This window comes from Helicoverpa zea, chromosome 18 (genome assembly GCF_022581195.2).
Source record: "Helicoverpa zea isolate HzStark_Cry1AcR chromosome 18, ilHelZeax1.1, whole genome shotgun sequence".
Taxonomy (NCBI): Eukaryota; Metazoa; Arthropoda; class Insecta; order Lepidoptera; family Noctuidae; genus Helicoverpa; species Helicoverpa zea.
The window spans coordinates 3,378,637-3,393,879 of NC_061469.1; the positions used below are offsets into that span (position 1 = coordinate 3,378,637).

Consider the following 15,243-nt stretch of genomic DNA (forward strand, 5'->3'; position numbering starts at 1 on the left):
TTCGAACTCTACCCATATTGGAAATTAAAACTGAAAAAATGTTGTGCGCATATATTACAATACTAACAAGTTTAAACAACAAAGTCATTAACTAATTGATACTCTATAATGAGAAACTGGCTCTAGGCTCTCTATAACGAGCAAAAGACATTCAGTAACTTAAACTTCAGCAGTGGCTTCAGCAAATTAATTAAGCAAGAAAGAAGGAACTTGCTGGATCCATGGCCATGAATTAACTAACAAAAACTTGTTTTCATAGTAGCACAGATAATCTACATCTACAAAATATCACAGAACACATATACCCTGACGGCAAAATATCTCTGTTGCCGACAGACGAGACGTCACGTAGACTTATCGAAATTTCATTAGTGTGCGTAGTTGTGCTGTGTTCACACGTGAGCCGTGTTCGTGTTGTGTGGACAGTTTGTGTATGTGTGCATATTGTTACGAGACGAACCGACGAACGTACGACAGTGCTGTGTACTGTGCTGTGAAGTTTTCGCCGATATTATTGTGATCACATGAATTGCTATTAAATATTTCAACGAAATTAATACTCGTTTTACATAATTAAGTGTACAGTTAAATAATTAGACGTTATCGAAGTGTTTTCAGTATAGTGTGGACATTGCTATAATAAGCGGTGCATTTGTTTATTTATAGACAGTCGCAATTTGCAGTCATGTAATTATTCTTGTGGCGCTAAAATGTCTCAGAAGGATACTGCGATACATTTGTTAGCCGGAGGGTAAGTTGAGGGCCGCGGGAGGTCCGAGATAATGTGAATAGTAATAAATGTGTTATCACGACATACATTTTTATCATAATCTCGATGGCTACAGAAGTCGGAGTATTGGCACATGTGGCGAGACGTTGTTTACGCCAGCGTTTTCACTGTGCCTACGCGTGGCATACATCTACTAACTACATAAACATCTTTACATTATAACATTTTTGATCACACTATTCATGCCATGCATGTGCAGGCCAAATTCAGATTGTAGTTTGAACTGTCACCACAAATATTTGTATAGTTCTTATTTCTTCAATATCTACCTATTTTGTCACATAAATACAGATATTTGAAAACCATGAAAATAATAATAACTACTTTGGAATACCTATTACTTTGGTTAAGTAAATAGTAGGACTTAAAAAGTGATAACTAAAAACTATCAAGTTCTTAAAAAAAAAATTACAAACTATAGATATGGAAGAGAATTCATTCGAATTTTGAATCTAGAATATGTTTCATAATGCTTATAGCTTATTACATTAAGTGCCTATTAATTAACTTTGCACAATCTTTCATCACAGTTACAGTTACATAGTTGTTTACATTTTGATTTAGGATAACCATAGATGTAAATCAATTACTCTTTCAATTAAATAATTAAGTTATTTCTAAATAATGTTAAGTTTTAATTTAATGTTTTTGTTATTTCTCTTTCGAAAATAAGTATACTACATGAATCTTAGTGAGTACATGCTTGCTGTACCGCAAACTCTTTACTAAAAGATATTATTTGAAAATTATACTACATGATATGACTGTGAAACATTACCAAATTATATTTTATTGTAAAATTCCGAAAATATACTATAAACTGTCTTTTTATTCCATCCATCATGCTATTTTCAATTACATCATACATCATCAAGTCTAGTGTGTATTCATAAAAAATTAAACATATCATAATTGCTGAAACTAACTCCTACATAGTTGTGAAAAGGCTAGACATAAGCAAAGTGAAGTGATAAAAAGGATAAAATATATCTGTGTATGAAGTCAGTTTTTTATAGAAAGTCAAATCCAGCTGCATGGGTCTAAAAAGTGGATATGGAGCAAAACTTACAACAAACACCATGAGCAATCTTTTAAGAAATAATATTGTTTGCAAGAAGCTTAATAATATGACAGTTCATAAAGCGTAACTATAATTAATAAAGCGTAATTAGCTGCAAACGTTATACAATAAAGGTATACTGCGATACTACACAATGCAAAAAAGACATGAAAATTTTCAACTTGAACTGATACTATGCAAGTTGCTATAAGCCATACATGTATAGATTAATTTCCTCTGATTTTATCATCAAGAAATCAGAAAATGAAATTCAAAAAAGGCTAGACTAATTGATTGAATGCAACTGAGTACCAGTGTTTCACAAGGAGCAACTGCATGAATTGACTCTTATGTACCAATGATAAATTAAACTGTTCACTCACCAATCAATCAGCAATAATCTAGAATCATTTTGTGGGCATATATAGTAAACAGAAACGCTCATATAATCTTCAGCTTTAAAATCCTCTTATTCTTTTGCCCACAGAGTTGCAGGCACAGCCGGAGCTGTAGTGACATGTCCGTTAGAAGTAGTTAAGACTCGTCTCCAGTCTTCAAAGGGTGTGGGAGTGTCACCACCTTCCCCGCCACCACCATCAGACAATGCTAGCACCAGTAGGAAAATCTGCTCCAAGATCCCTAAACATCAGGTAAACAATGGGCTTACTTTTAATTTAACTCTTATTAATTTATAAAATTAAATAGCTACTTTCTAATATTATCTGTTTCTAATTTGTTTCTTTTTGTCTGATTAGCTGACGATAATGTTTCTATAGGTCAAAATTATTATAAGCTTATTTTTAACCTAAGTAACACTTAGGGATTACATAATTAGGAACCCAGTGTTTGTGAAGGAATTGAATTGAAAATTGATATATTTTATATTGTTATAGTTACTATTGGATTCTAAACGGATGGAATTCTAAATTATGAACTACTAAACAATTTATCACTAGGTATATGTAAAGATAGATAACCAGTCACTGCAAAAAATGCCTACAGTAGCGCTACTACATTAAAAAAAAATCAATCTTGTTGGGATCTTGTTGCTGCGCATACAATTTTTCACCAGATCTTTAATTGCCTATAAAAAGTAGCTATGAACACCAAAATAGCATGTTTGATGTCGATCGATGACCCAATGAATTATTCATGTTTACCAAACTCAACTGCAGTTGGATCGATAAAAGATACCTAAACAGTTTGTTTTTTTGCACGTAAAATACGACGGAGGTGCATAGGTACTTGCCTTCGATAAAACGCAGTAACTGCTAACAACAAATGTTTATTTTTGTTTGCATTCATATAGCTAAGTTAGGTAGGTACATTTCTTCAAAGCTTAATTAAAATCGATAGTATATCATCGGCGTAGTTTCCTCGTCCGTGCAGATTTTTTCTTATTTATGACTAGGTTTATAGCGGAATTTATTACATATTTATACATAAACATACAAAAATTGCCGGTTAACATTTTTATCATACGCACCTTGTCCAAATTAAAGGACAATGTGCTCTTTGCCGATGGCCTCAATCATTTGTTTAGAGAATCAGTCGTAACGACTCTTCCATTTCCTATCCATATCTTGGTATTTCCTTCCATATGTCTTTATTTATTTATTTAACTTTATGCAATCCTAAAATTACAAAGGCGGACTTAATGCCATAGGCATTCTCACTAGTCAACCTTAGGGTGATGCAGAGATAACATGGCAGGTGCATTAATTACTTAAAAAGACATGGTCTAGGACAAATAAAGAATAACAAAATTGGATACTAAATACACATACTTATACATATTTAACATACAAATAATAAAAAAAAATATAATTATATTATATATACATACACATATATATATATTCCACAAAAGGATAGACTGAATATGAAAAGAAGAGTGGATAGCGTCAGAAGTATGGGAAGGACAGTGAAGAAGAAGGTTGTGAGAAGAGCGGAGATTTTTAGAATGACCAGAGCAGCGGTATTGAAAATGAGGAGTTAGATATGAAGGGGGAGTGGGAGAGTTAAGTAACGTGTAAAGGGTCGTCAAGGCACGCAGGGATCTTCTCTGGCGAATGGGCATCCATTTCAATTGCATCCTGTACTCAGAAACATGATCGTACTTCCGCAGGTTGAAGACAAATCTTATGCAATTGTTGATAAGTCGATCAAGTTTATTGAGCAAGTCCGCATTGAGATCGTAGTAACACACGTCACCATAGTCAATTATAGGAAATATTAGGGACTGCACAAGCATTGCTTTGGTCTTCGGCGGCAAAAAGTTCCTTAACCGATTTAGATGACGTAAGGTTCCAGTTACACGCATACTCACACTAGCTACCTGAGTTTGCCAACCAAGCGTAGTGTCCAAATTTAGACCGAGGTTCTTGACATTGGGGCTATCATATTTATCAGTGGCCTATTCAGCCAGTATTTTCCCAATCCTACTAATATCATCTAAAATTCAATCTCCGTGCTCTCGATCTTCTTGTAATCTTATAGCTATTTTAATCGGAACCTTTTTAGTGACCATGGCCAACTTTCAACATTCCCACGGTATCTTGGTAACAGGCGCTTCTTTCGCACTTCGTCTTACATAGTTTTCTATTTTTATCCCGGCGCAACATCCCACATCCCTCTTAACATTCGCATACCAGCTGCGCGCTATTTTGTTTCTTTCATCCCTCCCATCCAAGCATGGATACTTCGATCCTTTCAAAATATTGACAGTTATGTATTTGAAACTTGAAAAGTGCCACAAAAATTGCCAAAGAATGTTCTTTTTATAATTTTGAACTTTGTACATACGGTATATGAGTGATGGAAACAGAAAGATAAGGCAGAAATTAATAAAAGATCGATCATCTCTATTGTAGTCTACAAACAAGAGATAAGATCCCATCAGTGTTTAAAAAATGTCTAGCTTTAACCTTATCGTCCTTCAACCAGGTTACTGACATAAAAATTTAAAGAGAATGGCTGGAAGCATTTTCTTATCCCACTACCTAAATATTTTGAGGTCCCTCAAATTAAATAAATTCAAGTGCACACTCCTCGTCTACTGTTTCAACTTATCAATAATTCAACAGCAATGTTTATCTACCTTATCAACTACATTATCGATAATTATGTAATAACAATACTTATCTCTTTAACGAACGATGGTATGGGGCAAGTAAACTATGTCAGAAAGAATCCCTTTTCAGAAAAAGTAAATGGCAGATGATTCATCAGCATTCCTTGCAGTTGTGGTCTGACAATTATTTAATTTGGTGTTTGATACCCAATATCGGTATCTTTTACTTCGGAATATCTATTGCCCATGCGCCATAAACTCCAACTAACATTTACTTCGATGCTCTAAGGTAAATCTTTATTCACATGGAGGGCTTATCATAACTTCAATGGTCTTCTTCTCTTCACATAGCTGTCCATTATTTTGCGCAATGTGCTCCCTTCGCATTCATGCTTACTGTGACGTGCCTCGTATTAAGGACAATCAGAGGCCGACTCTTGAATGTCCGTATACTAAACCCACATTTTAATTTAATCCGTACCTTATCTCACTAACGGCCCCATATCGTCCTCGGTTGGTCTTTGAGATATGTAATAAAATGCGCCTTAGATAAATCAAAAATAGAACTCCTCATTTGATAAGATAGTAGGTATACTAGGAATGCATTTGTTTTAACTTTACTCAAAGTCAAGCGTTTATAAAAAGTAAGCCTAGCCTTTTCTCGTTTAGGTACCTTTTCCTAAACAAATTAGGGTAAATAGAGGAGAAATTTGTCACATCCTAAACTTGAATGCGATAGCACCCTAAAAACGTTCCCTTTCACGGCTTCATGGGAGCTGGAAAGTTGAATCGGCGCTGTATCGTCCCAGCAACACATCTACGTCTGCGTCATTTTTATATTGAAACAAAAAAGCTTTTAATCATAACATAACATTTCATATTATTCGGTGTTCAATGACTTGGATATTTAAATTAATTGGAGAATGTTTTCCGCAATTCGACACGTGTAGAGTCAGGCGTATTTTGGTTATTTTGCATACATGTGACTTGATTCGACTTTTCATTAATTAGCTGTACATGAATCTAAAGAAAGAGTCCTTGATATGACACATGTTGTGTATTGGTAAACTAATTTTCTAAGTCGGTTCGGTAGATCCAAGATATCCCCTACAACCTCAGATTTACCTCTTTATACTATTAGTTTAGAAGTATCGTAAAAAGGTATAAGAAACAAATATGGTAAAAGAAACAAAATAATATGGAACATAAAAAAATATAGAATTTAGATAACTATCAGTATTAAATTACTCTTAAACGATTTTACGATCATTAAAAGAAAATATTGCGCACTTATTTCTTTCACTTACATCATTGATTATGCACGATGTAATGTTTAGCCATAGTTTAGCCATGCATTATTTTCTAAATATAGAATTTAATCAGAAGAAAATATTGTTGCACGCAGTGTTATAATCATTACGACGGGTGAGATAATGGGCTATCTGACTGTAATTGCAGGAAACTACGATGCAAACACGCTAACTTCTGCTAACTAATATAAACAGCGCCAGCGCAGCCAATTTCTAAACAAACCAAATTCATGAAACACATCACTGTTACTATAAGCAATTTTTGCGTAGACTAGAAACGGTTCTCATTCTTAAATTCAACTTGCCATTGTTTCTAAGAAAATAGAAGGAAGTCGAAAATTAGCGGACTAACCAATAAATAAATTCACTTTATTCGTCATAATTAATTACCGTATTGTTAGTGAGAATGTTTACCGATCTTAATTTATGTAGCTGGATGACGCATCACTTTAGTGCTTAGCTACTTACTCGTAACTTGTACCATTCAAATGATTTAACTAGCCAAACAAAGTAAAGCATTGTGTTGCTAATGTACACAAACTGCGCAATTTACTATCAGTGTGTCGAATTTTTTGCACGTATTACTATTTTATAAACCGGTTCACGATACCTATTCATGTTATTTAATCGGTTCTGATATTCGCATCACTACAGCTGACGACGCCGAGATAACGCCTAAGAAAAATAACTTGTTCATTGACGAATTTACGAGAAGTGGGCAAATTGAGAACAAACATGTTTTTTACTCGAGCGTCCTAGAAGAAATTTATGATTGAAGCATCTATTTCTTCTCCTTAACTGATCCTAAAAGTCTGCTTAGCGACTTTATGAATTACTCGGATATTGCGAATCTTATATCTCGGATATAGTTTATTTATACTTGCTTACCAAACACCGAGATCCGTTTCAGAGATTTCGGTGGATTGACGCACAAAACCATCGAGATTTATCACGAACTCAATTAGTGCACAAATACCGAAATCCAAAACGTCATCTCGCATCAAATGTATAACATAACAACAAGCTTGTATCATTATTAATATCAGTGGACAATTCAAAGAGAAATGATTGAGCTAGTGACCTGGCATTGGCATAGGTCCAATTCAGTACCCACATGGGTAGTCCTTCGGTATTATGCCAGAATAAAAGTTAGGTAAGCATTCGTCGTTAGCAGACCCCACCCTAACTTCCGTGCCTTCCACTTAGGTCTCCAAAACCATTAATTTCTTTTATTGAATCATAACGGTGCTACGCAGTTCGATTTCATTCTGCGTTGTGCGCATCCAGACGACACGCCTTCACAAATGTTTAAATCAGCTTGCCACGCTACGCCAGATCGATTTATTTACGCAAAATATACCAAGGATGTTTATAAATATATGTCCAAGTGCAGTGACTGGTATTTGCGTTCGTGTTCCGATGATAGATGGCAAAAACAATATCGATGTTAGAACGCCAAAGTCGTAAAAATTGTTTCTCTCGTTTCCAATAGCTTCTCAGATTCTAGAAGTATTCGATAATAACTAACGTAAACTAGGCCATCCGTGTTCGTGTGTATATTTATTTTTCTATGTTATCGCTCTTAACAATAAGATGGTTGTCAGTTTTGATCGTTTTAAATTGACTGCATTGCTCGAGTTTAGCTTCAGTTAACAAATATTAATTTTGCGTGAGATTGTTATGTTCGCGTTTTACGGCGCAGTTCAATGTAAGATTATTAATGACCTTGTACAATGTCATTATACATACGAAGCTAACGGCATTCAAGGCTGTTCTAAAAGTAGAATTATGCATAGCAAGTTGGAATTGCAATAAACATTCATTGGCTTCGCCGTGCATACTTGTCGATGCACTTTCGCTGACAATGGCAGACGTATTTACTTGAAAATTAATTAAGACCGTGGCATAATTCTGAATGTGTTACTTGTTTTCTGTACCTATTTATCAGATAGTAAAAGATGTACATACGTTTGTTATTTTAAGAGCACAAAAACAATGTCAGAAAGGGAAATGCACTGGCATAAACATCGTGATAAAATCACGATAGATAGCATCATCTACGTTGGCCCGGATCGAATCAACTTCCAAGGCTTCGCAGATGATTACTCTGTTGTTTTCCATACTTTGATTGATATTAGTTAGATAAATTTTTGTACTGAGATATTTTTAGCACTCGCTTTAATCATTTATCGTAGTACATACATAGTTCGTCTTTGTCTAGGAGAAATTTAGCACGTTATGCCTTATTTCACAAGTTAAACGGATATTGCTATAATAAAATCTAAGTTCTTCTGATCTCCTTGTCCCTGACTCGTCTGTTAGGTCTCTGCTCTTTCTCAAATGTTTATCTTAAAAATTATGACTTTGCCGGTGTACGCTAAATGTTCACACAAACACTTAAGAGGCGATACATACAATATTATTGAAGGAAGTTTCCTGTGCTTTGTTAGATGAACTACCTAGTAGGTTGTGGCTATAACTTTGATTAATCACGTAACGCTATTGGTAAAGGAAATCTATTTCGGAAAGTATATTGAACAGCGCTGGTTTAGGTTTTCTATTAATGAGAGCTGATTCATTGAAAAGTCCCCTATATTATTATACTAGACCCTATATTAGTATATTAGACTTAAGAACCTGTTTTACAGTATTTAATAGAATATGAAACGTAAATATTTTAACTGTGGAGCTGGCAGTATGGAAACATTTGGCCCTAACATTGGCGTAGGTCCCATTGTTTCCATCACTTGTGTAAAGCGCACCTTTGCTTTTATTTTATGTTTTTAGAATAGAGAACCGTGTTATAACAATATTTTGTGTTTTTATTTAATCACATCGAAAATATTTGCGCTCATCGAAGGTCATACGCATTCAATGTCAGCTTTTAGTTGAAATACTAGTTCCATAAGAACGGAATCCAGATGTGTAATTCAATGTGTTTAACTGATTTGTTCACTACCCATATGCTTTACCTGTGAGACTACTTAACAAAACCTAGTTATCCCTGACCGCATGAGTGCTCGACACAAGCGATGGTTATAATAAATTGGCCATATAATGCAGGAGGCCAAATGGGGCTACAGACGTACGATGGGCGCGATGTTCGCATACAGCAAGCAGGCAGATCGTATGCTGATGTCGTACAATTGTCAGGTTCAACAGTGCGCGCGCGCCGGCCACGCCAGGACGCCCTCCAGGATGAGCCTTATACAGTGCATCAGGTAAGACTTCGCCTTCTACTTACTGTGCCTTATCTACCTGCCCGACCTTTGCTCCATCGCGGTGGCATTTATCAGCGACGTTTTACGTGCTTTATTATCGGGATTTATTATCATCCGTCCATCAAGCGCAACGTAATTTTCTTCCCACATATTGCATTACCTCGCCATGCTATTCTTGGGACTTATAAATTTTATTTCGTACGCAAGCACGTTGTTGTCGTGTGAAGTGTTTGCTCCTGTCTGTTATTTTGTGTGTACTGTCGTTTTGGCTTGCAGCCACTCAGTGACTGTGATTGTGGCTTCTACGCTGCGGCATAGTGTACGCCAGACTTAAGTGTCTTGTTGACCTTTTGTTTAGCTGTTTATGTATTCGGGCAGAGGTTACGTCCATCTACGGTCCGTGAAGTGGAAAAATACAATTATGTACTTTCAAAGAAATTGAGATGATATTACAATTCAATTGCTGTGTATTTAAATAATTAAGCACCGGCAAACAGAAGAAGTTCAAACCGCTTGAAACTAGCGTGGTTATCAAGTGTATGTTAATAGATAACAACAGTGATGCCCAAGTGTCACGAGAGCTGAACGTGCGCCGGATTCGCGAGCGCGGCCACATCGGTGCGCTCGGGGCTTGCAGATTAGCAACTAGCTGCCAATACCGGCTGATCGCTTATTGGTTTTCATTTGTTATTAGACTACTATCTCGGATGGAGGATCGAGTAACAATTTCGCACAAAATGCACATTGGTTTAAACTTAATCTTCGTCGAGGTTATGATTCGACCTCAACCGAACTCAGTATTTATAGCTTGTATGTTGACATTAAAATTTTATCTCAATGGACGAGATATCCATTTACGTCATGAACTAACTCAATAATTATCAACGAAGTAGGTGCAAAGGTGATTTACTGACAAGAACTTATTTTTTCCAGACACATTGTACAGACTGAGGGCCCTAGAGCATTGTTCAAAGGTCTAGGACCCAACATAGTGGGGGTAGCCCCGTCTAGGGCCATATACTTCTGCACATACTCTCAAGCGAAGGCGATATTGAATCAAAACATTTCGCCGGACACTCCGATCGTGCACCTATCCGCAGCAAGTGCTGCAGGTAACACACGTTTTAAGCTGTTCGTGAAATATTTATTATCACTTAGTTTCTATGTCCTCCAGTTGCTCAGTAATTTATATTATGAGACATGGGAACGCTGAATATAATAAACATTATGTTATTGCATTGTCTTTCTCTCATACCCCGGTTAATTTATTCGTACTTATAATTACACACGCTGTGTTTATCACGCACTAGTTTACAAGAGGGATCTGTTTCAGGTTTTGTGTCTTGTACAATGACCAATCCGATTTGGTTTGTAAAGACGCGGCTGCAGTTGGACGGGCAGAACGTGACAGCACTGCAGTGCATTAAGAGGATATACGCTAAAACGGTACCTGCACTATTAATATAGCGAAATGAGATGATAACTCATTCGTCGGCTGGCTTGTAAACAAATAGATGACCTGATTGTGAATCATATTTTTGGAACTAATTAAGGGTGAATGATTTCAGGGTATCAAAGGTTTCTACAAAGGTATAACGGCTTCGTACATGGGCATCAGTGAGACTGTGGTACACTTCGTTCTGTACGAGGGTGTGAAGGCGCGGCTGATGGCAGCCAGGAGCGTGGACGGCGTGCCTAGCGACCACCGCTCTCCCAGAGACTTCCTCGAGTTCATGGGCGCCGGAGCCTTTTCAAAGACTGTCGCTTCTTGCATTGCTTATCCACATGGTTAGTATCTGTTATGCAATCTTGCTAAACATTACATGTAACAAGAGAAATGTAACTAATTACCTTGTCTAGTTGATCCACATTAAACATGATACGGTAATCAAATACGCAATGCATTTGATAATATCAGCAGTCATTAACGTCCCAGTTATTACTTGTCTCGTTGTCAAGGATCTTACAGCCTGCAATGGGTGAAAGAGATTAGGAAACGATTATCAGCAACGGGTCAATAACATTATGCATGCGTAAGCGAAATGTACCTACGCCTTATCTTAGGATATGTTTCAACGATAATGCGAGCTAATGGCATATTTACAGACCGCACTGCTTTGGAGATTTTTGAAAAGCGACGCGCTCTTGTTACAAATGTTGCCTAGACCACTTAACGACAGTGATTTTCCGGTGATTATGAATAAGAAGCAAATAAGATTGTACTATCAGTATGACACTTAAGATTTAAGACGACAAATGGTGGTATTAATGAGATCGTGTTGTATTTTCAGAGGTAGCAAGAACACGGCTGAGGGAGGAGGGCGACAAATACCGCAAGTTCTGGCAAACCCTGCACACCGTGCTCAAGGAGGAGGGCTACCGAGGAGTCTATAGGTAAGCACTGCAGCATTCTTATCAAAATCTACATATCCGGCAACTGTGCCAACTTTTATTTATAACCTCTTTGTCGTTGCAGGGGCCTAGGCACACAACTAGTACGTCAGATACCAAACACGGCAATCATGATGTCAACATACGAAGCGGTCGTGTATCTTCTGACAACACATTTCAATAGTTCCTTCTATGAGAACACTTAGCAATCTTGTAAGGAGTCATTAGTCGTGTCCGAGCCGCGTTGAGCGCATATACGTAGTTTCGTAGGCCAAAATTTAGACGTTCTCGAATGTCCACGTAGAGAGACATTGTGCATGGTTGTGGCTGAGAAATTACGAAACGTATTCCCACCAGTATGTGTAGGGCAGGGAATGAGCGTGACGCCATGTTCTCGAAAATGATAAGAAGTTTTACGTCAGCAATACTTGGCAGGGGGTGATTAGGCTGAATGGAAATTTTAACTTGATATTTTAAAAGTCGCTTATAAAATAAAGATCTCTTAATGAGCCGATATTTTTAAATTGACCTACCTATATAACCAATGATTGGTCAGTTTTATATATAAAGTAGAAAAAGCTGCAATGTAAATGTGAAATAATACCTGCTACTGCAGATAAGATACAAATTCTTCTGCTTTTCCCTATTTGACTTTAACTTTTGGAACTACACTTTAGTGACCTTATTATTTTTATTTCTACTATAGTTATTTGCTTTATTACAATGAATCTTAATTGCAAAGTGCTTGTCAACAACCTATCATACTATCAAAGTTGGTAAATTAGTGCGATTTTGGTTTATGCGATTTCAAATATTATTTAGTATTTTAGAATGTTATTATGACTGAAAACCATTCTCATGGTTACTATAAAAATAATTCTTATTTTGGCGGTACACTTAATCGAAATAAAATTATGAACAAGATTGAAAACGATAAATATTTCTAAATCCAGTTGATGATGATCATTGTGTAGATTCAGTCTACAATAATAATTCGGCTTCTATGCAGCAATCTGAATTAATTTAGTCATTAGTGTCTAGTCTCATTAAGTGCTTGAACCATGTAAATGCCTTAATTTCGTTAGGATCAGTCATCAGATGATTACATTAGCAGTATGATAAGTTTTGCTGATTAATGATGCACATTTTAATCAAGCAATTTGTGCCAATATATGAAGAACTGTTTTGGGAACTCTGGTTAGAATTACTGCTTTATCAATGTTTCTATGTTGTAGCTGTGTGAGTCATGACTGTTGAAACAGGCTTTTTATTAAAATAGAAACGTAGTTTTTATAAAACCCACTGTTAATTGTTAAAATGGACTAGTCAGTTATTGTCCAATATTAGTTTTCTAAAAGACTTCGTCCATTTAAATATTGAATTACAAATTAAATCTGCAACTCAAAATAATTGCACAAGAGTATATTTTTATTCTTATATCTTTATATTCCAGTCTCAGCACACAAAATAGTAAAACATAAGCTGTGATACAGAGCTTGTAAATATTAGTTATGGAGAGTAAAATATAACGGTCACACATAGTTCCATCTTACTATTGAAATGTGTACATAGTGGTCTATTTATACTTGTTATTATCCTGAACATTACGGCGCGGCCTCCACGCGTACCGCACTCATTGACCTCAGGGTGAATGTCGGCTGTTTCTGTTTATTTCAATTTTTGTACCATTCGTTCATATGCAAATCTATTGTGAACCTTTGTCAACAACATTATTCACAGAATTGCAATGTATTTTAATGCAACGCACCAGATAATGACAAAGTGTGAATGGACCATTATTTGAGAATTGTGTTAATTTTATATAGATTTTATCCAGTCTGGGAACACTAATTGTGTGGGATGATGTCAGTCATATTTTGTTATGATTGCTGTACTGTTTGTTAAATATTCTAATTATATTGAAGTTAAGAGTGATTTATAAGGTAAGCATAATAAGGTTTCCAGACATAGGCAGGTAGATCTTTGATGGTTATGTTAATTTAGAGGACACATTTGGACATTTGTCGGACTGAGTATAAAGTACTATTATTTGTTTAATGAATAAAATATTTAAATAAAATTTACAGAATTGTTTAATTGAATTTATCCATTGCTAAGTTTCAATTTTTAAGGTGAATGCTTCAACTGATAAGAAATTACAATATAAAAAACAACTTAATTATGCCTTACAGCATTTGGTGATGTTTTTTTAAAACTTAAGAGTTACTTTCGTAAAATCCTTTCTGGAGCTATCATACGTATAATTAAAAAAAATTGCAAATGTAAAAACTATTTATTTCAAAAACCATTCCAACATCAATGCAAATAAATTAAAACAGAAATAACAGACAGAAAATTATGAGATTATGGGTTTCAGAAGAGTTCTGATTGATACATTGGATATCAGTACCCATACATGAGTGGAAATAGCATTTGGCATATCACTTGGGTACCGTAGCATTGTAGTCAGGGGGAATAGGTCGCCTTTCAGAGCTACGATAGGTTCCCGCCTGAACCAAATGACAGAAAGTAGCGTCGTGACGCCCACTCCGATCTGAAGAGCCAGTTGTATAGTACCTTTCACAGCGATATTCTTCCCGATACGCGTCTGTGAATCATCTTTCAGTTGACTCTCAAGTTTGTTTATCTTTCGCTGTATTTTAGAATAGGCAGCAAACTCGTCCTTCATGGATATGCTTTTCTGTTCTGATTTCAGTTTCAAGATTTGGGACCATATTGTTCTTTCCTCATTGGATGGTCTTGAGAAACATGCAGCTATCTACGAACCGACAACAACATGTACAGTATGACAACGACTAATAAATATAAATAGTAGAAGTGCGAGAAGTTTTTTTACTCACCGGTTTCACTAACTGAGGAACCAATACACTGAGTGTACATAAAATAACAAAATAAACCAAGAGGAATCCATTTATAACCTCCAACATTTTGTATTGTGCTATAAGTGAATTGATTTAAAAAGTTACTCGCAAAATGATCACTTATAAATTAGCGTTAAAAATGCGCTGTAACGTTTAAATTGCGAATTACAGATAAATTAATGGATTTGAATAAAAAATATCATATACAGACTGAAAATCACACACAGCTGTTTTTGTTATTGACTTTGACATAAGATGAGTGCTGCCAATGAAAAAATCTTGATTCCCCGCGCCGCGTTAGTATTCGCAATTCCCCGCCTGTTTTTGATTAATTCCCCACATGTTCTTGTATTTATATTTTTGAAAAAACACGAACGATAAGGATATACTTTATGATAACATTAAATATTTACAAAATTGTTCAAAAGTGTAATAAGTAGCCATAAATATATACATATACCAATACCTTTTAGACATGCATCCAATAATAAATAATAAAAAAATACAAAATCGTGT

General features: G+C 35.7%; 2 protein-coding genes across 3 annotated transcripts; one reads left to right on the plus strand and one right to left on the minus strand.

Moving 5' to 3' along the window:
* The first annotated feature begins 380 nt into the window (after positions 1 to 380).
* LOC124638675 (mitochondrial carrier protein Rim2) lies at positions 381 to 13,929 on the plus strand. Of its 2 annotated transcripts, none has more exons than XM_047175685.1 (8): positions 381 to 751; positions 2,338 to 2,500; positions 9,387 to 9,454; positions 10,388 to 10,566; positions 10,788 to 10,900; positions 11,023 to 11,242; positions 11,746 to 11,848; positions 11,931 to 13,929. In XM_047175685.1, exons 1-8 carry the CDS (start codon positions 711 to 713, stop codon positions 12,049 to 12,051), a joined length of 1,008 nt encoding a protein of 335 aa, XP_047031641.1. In that variant the 5' UTR covers positions 381 to 710; the 3' UTR covers positions 12,052 to 13,929. The 2 variants fall into 2 exon arrangements, with proteins under 2 accessions (XP_047031641.1, XP_047031639.1); XM_047175683.1 differs by having other exon boundaries at positions 382 to 751; positions 9,297 to 9,454.
* A 190-nt stretch (positions 13,930 to 14,119) lies between these two features.
* Positions 14,120 to 14,977, minus strand: LOC124638677 (guided entry of tail-anchored proteins factor 1-like). Its single transcript, XM_047175687.1, has 2 exons — positions 14,707 to 14,977; positions 14,120 to 14,624 (listed from the first exon to the last, which is right to left on the minus strand). The coding sequence occupies exons 1-2, from the start codon at positions 14,791 to 14,793 to the stop codon at positions 14,202 to 14,204; spliced, it is 510 nt and encodes a 169-aa protein (XP_047031643.1). The 5' UTR covers positions 14,794 to 14,977; the 3' UTR covers positions 14,120 to 14,201.
* Between the last annotated feature and the right edge of the window lie 266 nt (positions 14,978 to 15,243).